This window comes from Ahaetulla prasina, chromosome 3 (genome assembly GCF_028640845.1).
Source record: "Ahaetulla prasina isolate Xishuangbanna chromosome 3, ASM2864084v1, whole genome shotgun sequence".
NCBI lineage: Eukaryota > Metazoa > Chordata > Lepidosauria > Squamata > Colubridae > Ahaetulla > Ahaetulla prasina.
Window position 1 is genome coordinate 119,921,912 of NC_080541.1, and position 11,128 is coordinate 119,933,039.

Genomic DNA, 11,128 nt, shown 5'->3' on the forward strand with positions numbered 1-11,128 from the left:
CCCAAATCTCTTCTGTCCAAAACTTCTGGATCCTCATAATCTGGTTCCATGTCCTGCTCTGGTATAGTAGCTTGGAAATTTCTGGGGTTGTTGCCTATCTTCCAAGTAGTATCTAGAAAGGAGACATCTTTCCAGTAACATTATTATGCAAGAAAGGTGGGACTCTCACATCACTCAGTACCATTTTTCTGGCAATTAATAGTAAAAATGAAAAGGTTGAATTTCTATAATCTCACTTCCTGGCTTTGCTGCAAAATAAAATACCAGATGATTAAGCTCTTTCCAATTTGAAAGATGACTCAATCTCACAGGAGATGAATACATCAAAAGGAAACCAAGATAACATATAGCCACACTTTTTCATGTTAAGTATTAAAATGCAAATATTCAGTACTGAAGTAGATAATTACAGAGCTGCCCCAATTAAGCAATATAGCTGCTTGCAAAATAGCAGATAAAGAAAATTTCACCAAAAAATGCATTATATAGACAACCAAGGTGATAGTCATCTGTTTCATTTGTAGCAGAGAGTTTCAAGTTATGTTTACAAATCAAAGAGATTTTAAAAGATATAGGTATTAATTAGTAGCACAGAAGAGCTATGATTGATGTATAATCCAACATAAGTATTAACCAATAGTATAGATATGAATTGAATCCATATGTACCCCTAGAAAGATTAAGTGGTTTGTTGATGTTTACTATTGTTTTTTAATCTCCTACAAATTGGTGCAAGATAACAGAAACGCAGCACTTAGTTAAAACCTTCAGCATTGTTTTTCACATACATATCTTGTATGCTTGTTCTGAAAACAATGGGAATGAGAAACTGATTAATTTGTATTTCACATGTAGTGGCATATGAGTAAAACTTCAGAAGTTGCTGGGATGAATGGACGGGACAGACCTACTTGCTCTCTATAACAAAATAAACAGAGACTGTGGATACTCTGGTTAATCACCTGTAACATGATTAATAAGATGACCATCTTATAGTTAACATTGTGACTAGCCACGGACTGTGAGCCTAACAGGCCATTTCTCCTAAAGAAACTCAGAGCAACAGCTGAGATTGTCATGGTCAAAACTCATCCATATTGTTTCTTTTTTTTCCTTACCAGAATCTAATAAGCTGCCTCCAATGAACAGAATGATGAATGAAATTGCTAAGCAGAAGAAAAGGCTCCTTAAAAAGTATGAATGTTATATATTATTTTAAAAGTTGTAGTTAGTACTTCAGCTTCAGTGAATTAGAAAAGAAAATGTTAACCCAGAGAGTCAACAACATTAATTCAAGGTATCATTCTGGCAAAATCCCCTGAAAGTTATATGCAAAGTTCCTGGGAAGAAGTTAACAGACAGAAACTCTTTAAAGAGAAGACATGATACTTCTAAAATAAGATGAGGCAAAACGTATCACAAAGAATGCAGTAAATTAGAAAGGGCATAACAAAGATCCACACTGGTTTTTTTAAATGTAAAAAAATAATCTCTAATTCTACTCAGTTCAACTCCTGGTAATTTCTTGGGCATGTTTCTGTGCATTTTAGCAACTGGTCCTCTATTGACATTGTCTGGTTTAGAAAGAAAAATTGAGCCTAAGGTCTTAACCTCCTATCCCCCTAACCACAGGATGAACATGTTCCAGTTTTTAAATACCATGCCATGATGACATTGCCTTCATCTCATCCTCAAACCCTAGCTGAATCAGTTTAACTAATCTTTATCTGTTCCAGTTTTAAAGTAATTTATCTCTTTTCTCCTGAAAGCTCATTTCATCAGCGATGTGGTAACTCAGAATTAGGATATGCCATTTGATCATGGAAAGTTTGGACATCTACCCATATAATTAAAATTAGATTTAAATTAAATTAAATCTTATTAAATCTTGTTTGTCAAATCAATTCAAATCTTTATTATAGTAGACCAGCATATCTAGTAGACCATTACATAAGTATGAACCAGCAATGTGCTACAGCTGCCAAAAAAGCTAATATGTCCTAGATTGCATCAATAGAAGAATCGTTTCAAGATCACATGAAGAGGTAGTACCGCTTTATACGGCACTAGTGAGATCACAGTGGGAATATTGCATCCAATTCTGGTCACCACCATACAAAAAAGTTGTTGAGACCTTAGAAAGAGTGCAGAGAAGAGCAACAAAGATGACAAGGGGTCTGGAGGCTAAACCACATGATGAATGATTGAGGAAGCTAGGTATGTCTAGTCCCGTGTTGGCAAACCTATGGCACACATGGCAGGCTGGCACACAGAGCCCTCTCTATGGGCACGCACACTGTCGCCAGCTGCTCTTCTGGTATCCAGCGTGCACGTATGCTGGCCAGCTGGTCTTCACAGGTGCTGGAGTGCCAGAAACCCAAAGACCAGGTAACTGGTGCCCATGCGCACGCCAGCCACCTGGTCTTCTGGTTTCTGATGCTCCAGCACTCGGTTTAGGCACTCGGTGCCAAAAAGGTTCGCCATCACTGGTCTAGTCTAATGAAGAGACACTAGGAGTGATAGGATAACTGTCTTCCAATACTTGAACAGCTGTCACAGAGAAGAGAGAATAAACTTACTCTCCATCTCAGAGCTGGACAAGAATTAATGGGTGGAAGATCATTAAAGAGAGCTCCAACTGAAGAACTTAGGGAGAAATTTCTTGACAGTGAGACCAATTAATGGTTTGCCTTTGGAAATTGTGGGTGCTCCATCACTGTAATTTTCCGAATAGTCTGGATAGCCATCTATCCAGAATGATCTAGGATCTGCTGCTTCAGGCAGGAAGTTGCACTAGAAAACCTCCAAGATCCTTTCCAACCCTATTCTTCTATATACAGGTGAAACTCAAAAAATTATAATATCATACAAAAGTTCATTTATTTCAGTAATGCAACTCAAAAGGTGAAACTAATAGATGAGATAAAATCATTACATGCAATTGAGATTGTGAATTTGGGGTTTTCATGAGCTGTAAGCCATAATCATCAAAATTATGACAAATCAAGGCTTGAACTATCTCGCTTTGCATGTAATGAGTCTATCTTATATATTAGTTTCACCTTGTAAGTTGCATTACTGAAATAAATGAACTTTTGCATGATATTCTAATTTTTCAAGTTTCACCTGTAGGTCTCTGTGTCATGTTAGGTAACTTGACAGGTTGCTAAATTCTAAGGCATTCTAAGCAGCTGCCTATCCTTACCCATCCTACATTAACTGAAGGTTTCGTTTTCGTGCCTACAGGGGTACATAATGGGAAGTGAAGCTGGGAGAATTTACCAAGAACATTCTTTAATTTGACCTGCATTGAAACAATAAGGGTAGAATATACCATTTTCTTGCCACTGCAGCAGTGTAAAGATCAACAATTGGGACAAAACATTTTATCTTGGCATACTGCTTGTGGATATTACTGCTATATAGCTGTGGCCTAAGAGTTGCTGCTTCAAGTATATAGGTAAAAATGCTAACTGGTACTGAAATGTGTGTTCACTTCCTGGCTGTTTTAATATTCTTTATCAAAAAAAATTTCATCTAAATAGATGCTGAATGCTATTTTCAGAGCTACCCAATGTACCTTCTGGATAGAAAGGTGATATATACTAAACATAAAAAGAAATCTTTTAGGATCCTCAAGGCAGAAGGTTAGATATGGTGACATGCAATACTGGTCCCAGTCCCTTTAATGGCATTAGAGAAGATAGAACATGTTTGAAAATCCTTAAACCATAGAAGAAAATATTAGGTATATGGTGCAGTTTGTAGTTGTCAACTGTCCATATGGTGCCATCATGTGGCCATAGAAAATAACTTCCATTATACCTTGACTCATGAAGTATTTCCAGACTTAATGCCATTAAGAAAAAGATATTGGATAGCCACAGTATTCTCTCTTTTCTATTGGGTTTTGAGTGGGATAAGGAGGATACAGGAAAGTTACAGGGAGAAAGTGTTATAATGCTCACCCTTTTTATGTAAAATTCTTTGGATGACCTAGAAGCATCTGAGTTATTCAATTGTGGCTCTTCTGTGTGGTTAGACACTTCTAATTAGATACTTTTGATTCCAGGTAACCCTTGTTATATGTTTGGTTTGACTATATATGACAATAGCGGGGTTTTTTGTTGTTTTTGTTTTAATCAGAAATACCATTAAGAAAAGCAAATAATATGCTATTGAGTTTTTCTTGTGCTAGAGGAGAGAGAGGTAAACAGATCCCAGGACAAGGCAAAATGTGAGGAGACCTGAGCAATTTACTGCTCTGGGTGGAAGATAATTTGCTGGGACATACATTCAACTGATCTACAAATGAAAGGATCACATTTAACTTCTATTTATTTATTTATTTATTTTGTCACACAGTATATATAAGTTTAAGCATGAAATAATTATACAATATATAAGCATATATATGAGTATGAGTATATAATAACTATATTAATTGGATATAACGAAAGGATACAATAGGACAGGAACGGTAGGCACTCTTGTGCTCTTATGCAGAGAGGAAGAAACCTTTCTGTATTTCAAATGTTTCTATTGTTTCGGATGTTTCAGATATTGCAAGTTTCTTTTTAGTTTCAAAAAGAAAAATCACTATTACCCAATATGCCATGGTTTAATGCAGGGATAGAGGTTATTCATTATGATATTGGACTGTAAATTGCATGCACAAAATTCTACTCCCAAAGGATATGAATCTGATCAAGGATATTTTATTTTATTTTATTTCATGTACATTTAAACTGAATTAAATTTGCTATATAGCATCTTTAATTCATTCTCTACTATATTCTACTATGTATTTTGCTGTTTGCTACTGTTTTATTTTAACAAATTTCACTTTCACAATTCTCTGGCTTTCACTAATGCCTGGATCTAGAATGCACTTCTTTCAGTCGAACTTATCACATCAAAGTTCACAATAAATGTCCCTCTGGATGTTGCTGAACTACAGTTCCCAGTGCCAAAGCCAGTGTGGTGTCAAGCATGAACAACAGATCCACACATGAAGAGTTCAATTAGCTCTTTATTGCTCATGCCTATTTCACAGCAATCTTCCAGACGGTTTGCACTGGGGCCAGACTAGACAATGTTCAATGGCATTCGGGGTGTGTGTGTGTGTGTGTGTGTGTGTGTGTGTGTGTTGCACTTTGCCTTCTTGTGCCCACGTAAAGATTCCAGACTAATTCCCCACTTGACAGACCAGGCTGTCTCCAACACATGGCATGGCAATTGCCCCATAAGTTCCACATCTTTCTCATCATCTATAGCTACGGACTGCTGATTATTATTTCCATTTGTCTTCTGCTCCAGGGGTACTTCCAACACAGAGAAAGAAAAGGAATTATTTGTTCACTACATGGATGAAATTGCTGTTTGCATAGGGGTTAAGCCCAATGTGCCATTACTTTTACTACAAGACCCCAGACTAGCTTTGAAGATCTTATTTGGTCCTTGTACCTCTTACCAGTATCGCCTTTGTGGACCTGGAAAGTGGGAGAAAGCTAGAAATGCAATTCTGACCCAGTGGGACCGTGTTCTCAAGCCGCTGAAGACTCGGATCATAGACAATTCTTCTTCAAAACGTATCAAGCCATCCCTTTGGAAAAAAATATCCCACTTCACTATATTCCTTGGAACTACTATACTCATCATACTTCTGTACTCATTTTATACCAACTAAGGAAAATACTTAATCTTAGAACTTTATTTCATAATTTTACAGCAGGAATAAAAAAACTAATCTGGCATCAAAGCAGCATACAAAATGCATATATATGCTGGACTTGGAAAAAATAATCTTGTAAAATACAATATTTTTGCTCAGAAATATTTATGTCCAATGGAACTTATTACCTGATATATTCACCCCATGAAACCTGAACGGTTGTTTCACCGATTATGCAAAATAGCACCCTGACCTTATGCGAAACTGCAAGTTTTGTCTTCTATTTACTTTTCCATGATCTTCCTCATTTTCATCAGATTCAGGCAACGTGTAGACAGCTGCCCTATAATCCTTCCTTATTGACTGATTGTTTTTTCCAATATTGCTTTCTAAGCTGTATCAATTGTTTTGAAATTAAAATGCAATGAAGTATATAGCTTAAAATGCTCCAAGCAAACTCTAATCAAAAATAAACATTTACATTCACTAAATGTATTGTTATCAGCCAGTATCTCTACAAAATATATTCCATGTGAGCCTAGTTATGAAACACAGTCATCTCACTTTATGGAATGAGGGATCTTTCAATAGCAGACCTCTCCTGGAATCAAATCACAGAATGCATATTCCCATCTTTAAAAGGGGTAATTAAACCTTTAAAGCAGAGGTGTCAGAATCTATTTCATTGAGGGCCGCATCAGGGTTGTGTTTGTCCTTGGGGGGCCAGGGTGAGCGTGGCCAGGGTAGACGTGGCCAGCTCAACGTCACTTGTGTCAGGGGTATCTGTGGTGGCCCAAGCGCTCTGTCAATGAAAACGGGCTTCCAAGCTCCATTTCCAGCTGTGAAGGCCTCCTGCAACCCTCTGCCAGTGAAAACGGAGCTCAAGAGGACCATATGTGGCCCTTGCAAGCTCTATTTCCAGCTGCAACTGCCTCCTGCCAACCCTCCTGCAGCCCTCCCGAGCTCCATTTTCACTGGCAGAGGCACCGCGGGCTGGTCCTTTGCTGTTTCCAGAGCAGCCCCACGGGCCAGATCTAAGCACCCCACAGGCCGGATGTGGCCCCTGGGCCTTGAGTTTGACACCCCTGCTTTAAAGCTTTTGGAGACCTTGAGTTGCTGCTGACTGACTAAAATAATACTGGTCTAAAAATAACTCCATGTCCTCCCAACCTCATCACGAATTTATCCCAGTAACAATGTTATATGTCATCCCCAGTCCTCAGCTAAGGCAGTCTTGAACTCATCTTTACCTGTACTGGTTTTAAAGTATTGATTTTCTTTTTCTCTAGACAGTCTTTGCTATTGACATGCTCTAGGACAGCGGTCACCAACTGTGGTCCGTGGACCAGTGGTGATCCATGAGAAAATGTTGATGGTCCGCAGAAAAACTATTTGCATTTTTTATATTGAACTAAATACTACTTGTCTTTTTAAAACATGTATATTAGTGGTCCGCAGGATTTAAAATTATGGATTTAGTGGTCCCTGAGGTCTGAAAGGTTGGTGACCCCTGCTCTAGGAAGTTAAATGAAGTGGACAGCAATGCAGCCGGGGACTGGCATTTGCAAACTCTGAGTAGTCCCTTTAGGCTGATGTGAGCAGGCAGCCTTTCCCCCCTAGTGGCTGGGACCTACTCCTATGACCATTTTGGCTGGACATCTGGCTTCTACGAAAGCATATGCTCACGCAATGCCTGACTAGGGCTGTTGTGGCTCCAGCCCCCCACCCCACCCCCGGGCGTGGCCACCTGCCAGAGAGTGACTCAGAGAGTGAAGGGGAAGGGCCGTCAGGGCTCCCTTCTGCAGGGCCGACTTCCCTGGCTCAGCTCCAGGAGCCAAAGGCAGGCCAGGTGGAAGAGGTGACGAGGCCTCTGTCTCCTGTATCTCCCCTCACCCAGGAAACGCTTCCAGACCCAGCTGAGGACAATCAGTCCTGGTTAGATCCCAGGTTTCGTAGACAAGAGAGGCGGGAACAACAGAAGCAGGGGTGGGGCAGGCCTAGAAAGTGCTGAGTCACGGAGCCACACCCACAGGGTATAAAAGCAGGAGTGGCTGCTATTACTGCTTCGTGACAAACAAATCAAACTGCCTAGAGAGAACTTGAGCTGAAGTGCTGTTTATTCCTGACTTCCTGGTTGACACGCCGGCATCAAGAAAGAGAACAGAAAACAGAAAAACCTTGGAAGACGCTTGCTGGGTTGCTGCCAGAGCTGATAGCTGCTGTAGACTCAACTGCCGGCTAATTGAGTCATTTCTCGTACCTCCCAGACTGAAGTGCGGGGGACAGAACAGGGGTTTTCAAGTCACTTTTCAAGGCTTGCGTGGATGCTTAACATGCACAGGCTTAGCACATTTGCTTTCTTGGTTTCTTATGGAAGTCTGTTTTGACCTGGTGATTTTGCCTCCTCCATAGGCTAGTTTCAGCTGGTGCCAGCAATGGCCTCTTGTTGCAAGTACTATCATTTCTTTGAAGCACAACTCAAAGAGTTTGTACATTATTGATTACTCCCTCCTGCTTCACCATGTGCTCTGCCTGTTAGCTCAACTAATAGGTGAAGCATAGGGAACATCCTCATTGCATTTTGCAGCCTCGCCTCCAAACTTGTGATCTGATATTCAGATTATTTCTGAACACTTGTTTAGCAATCTGTTTAAAGTGTGTTTACCCTGTATCCAACATTAGCCCAGCTGAGAAGTCTCGGGGCTAGAGAAATGAAGAACCTCAGCCTGCTAGCTGGGTAACTTAACATGCACCAAATTCACCATTGCTCCACCCTACTGCAGTTAGGGGACAAGCAAACCTCCTAAAACTATACTAGTAGAATACCAAAACAAGCTTCAAGCCCATTCCACTATGCAGGCAAAAGAAAGGAGAACAAGACAAATCAGCCATCAATAGGTACACAGAGATACATCTACAAAAGAGAAAATCAACAAGGAAACAAAAAGACAAAAACATCTCCTCCCCAGCAATAAACACCCAGATCATCAGAGATTAACACTAGGATTAATATCAGAGCAACAATTAAGCAGTGAATAATAGCCCAATCAGAGAACTTCCAACTCAGACAAACAATCAAACAAGTAAGCAACAAACTAATCAAGGAACTATCAAGAATTCTAACAGGGCAAGCCACTTGTATAAAAATAGAGAGCAAACTCCACTCTCTTTAGTACTGATAATGTTACCTAGTTGGATAATGAAACATCTGCAAGAAAACAAACAAGCTGACAATGGAATTGTCATTTTAAAATAAATTTACATATACTATTTGAGTTAAGATGTTTTGAGAATGTACTATATGCATTTTGTGAAGTTTTTCTTGCTTTTGCTCTTAAATTTTCATTTGTAAAGCAAAGTTATAAACAACTACATATTTTATGCTATGAATCTTTCAGATTTGTCCCTTTTTCACATTTGTCCTTTATTTTTTTCCAGAAAATATGGTTATAATAGTATAGTTTTAATAAAGATAATACTTAACCATGCACCTTCTCTTATTTAGAACTATTATTCTTTCTATTTCCTATGTATAGCTATGATTTGATTAAAAAATTGTATAATATGTTCTGTTTTTTATATAACACAGAAACAAAACTCCTTCCTGCTATAAGCATAGGGGAAACATAGAATAGAGGCATCAGGATTAGATGGAAGGAACATCTTAGGGAAAAGTTTCTCAAAATTGGCAGTACCACAGTTTCCTAAAATTAACAATGAAATGGACAAATATTCCCCACCCCCTAAATAAACTAATGATTTTATTAAGTCTGAGCCAATGGTGAAATCCAATTTTTTTTACTATCGGTTCTGGGGGCGTGGCTTGGTGGGCATGGTTTTGTGGGCCTGGCAGGGGAAGGATACTGGAAAATCTCCATTCCCACCCCACTCTGGGGCCAGCCAGAGGTGGTATTTGCTGGTTCTCCGAACTGCTCAAAATTTCCGCTACCGAAATTTTCTCCAGAACCTGTCAGAACCTGCTGGTTTTCACCCCTAGTCACCCCTAGTCTGAGCTTATTTTAATATCAACTCAGGAGCAAAACAAAGCAAAGAATATTTTGAGGGCTCCTGCTTTGTCTGAACAAATCTAATTTATTTTCTTTTAAAGAACAACTGGGAATACTACTACTTTTCTCCCCCTAAAATATTTACAAATGTTTTTGTAAAATATTTACAACTATTGCACGGGGATTCAGCAGAAATGTAGCAACAGACAAGATGTCTGCACAGACCAGCAAAGACTTTCTAAGCAGAAAGAACAGCAACTGTAGAGTTGTTTCATCTGTGGTGAAAAGACACATTTAAAGAGAGACTGTTTGCAAAGGAAAAACTGTTTGCAAGGAAAAAAATCAACAGATGGACAAATTGCTGTGGCAAAAGTTAGTTACTGCAATAGCAGAGACAAATGGTTAACAGACAGTCAAACAATTGTTAATAATTCTAAATTGTTTTACACGATGGATCCAGCTGGTGGAGATGCAGTAGCTTTGGCAAATGGCCAGAAGGCTAAAGTCATTGGAATAGGCAGAGTGCAAATTCCATATCTGGAAAAGAGATTTAATGATATATTATCTGTGCCTGAACTGGATTTGCTGTGTCTCTAATTTAGACAAGCAAGGATTTAAGACCACATTTGTAAATGGGAGGTGTCTAATGAAGAGAAAAGGAAATCTATGTGCACAGGGCATAAAAGAGGACAATCTTTATGTGTTGCAGGGACAAAAGGTTCAATGTGCCCAAACATTTGGAAATGTGGCACAACATGATTTATGCATTCATCTATTGCACAGAAAGCTTGGCCGGCTTCAGAGTTTAACACTAGGATTAATATCAGAGCAACAATTAAGCAGTGAATAATAGCCCAATCAGAGAACTTCCAACTCAGACAAACAATCAAACAAGTAAGCAACAAACTAATCAAGGAACTATCAAGAATTCTAACAGGGCAAGCCACTTGTATAAAAATAGAGAGCAAACTCCACTCTCTTTAGTACTGATAATTACCTAGTTGGATAATGAAACATCTGCAAGAAAACAAACAAGCTGACAATGGAATTGTCATTTTAAAATAAATTTACATATACTATTTGAGTTAAGATGTTTTGAGAATGTACTATATGCATTTTGTGAAGTTTTTCTTGCTTTTGCTCTTAAATTTTCATTTGTAAAGCAAAGTTATAAACAACTACATATTTTATGCTATGAATCTTTCAGATTTGTCCCTTTTTCACATTTGTCCTTTATTTTTTTCCAGAAAATATGGTTATAATAGTATAGTTTTAATAAAGATAATACTTAACCATGCACCTTCTCTTATTTAGAACTATTATTCTTTCTATTTCCTATGTATAGCTATGATTTGATTAAAAAATTGTATAATATGTTCTGTTTTTTATATAACACAGAAACAAAACTCCTTCCTGCTATAAGCATAGGGGAAACATAGAATAGAGG

The 11,128-nt window shown here is 38.5% G+C and overlaps 1 protein-coding gene across 2 annotated transcripts in view; it reads left to right on the forward strand.

Moving 5' to 3' along the window:
* The window catches only part of LOC131195441 (dimethylaniline monooxygenase [N-oxide-forming] 4-like), a 52,677-nt gene extending 43,626 nt beyond the window's left edge, over positions 1–9,051 (forward strand). For both annotated transcript variants that reach the window (XM_058177346.1, XM_058177347.1), the window contains 2 exons: positions 1,122–1,194; positions 5,320–9,051. In XM_058177346.1, the coding sequence (XP_058033329.1) occupies positions 1,122–1,194; positions 5,320–5,689 (443 nt within the window). In that variant the 3' untranslated portion in view covers positions 5,690–9,051. The remainder of the gene's footprint in view (positions 1–1,121; positions 1,195–5,319) is intronic.
* Positions 9,052–11,128: the final 2,077 nt, after the last annotated feature.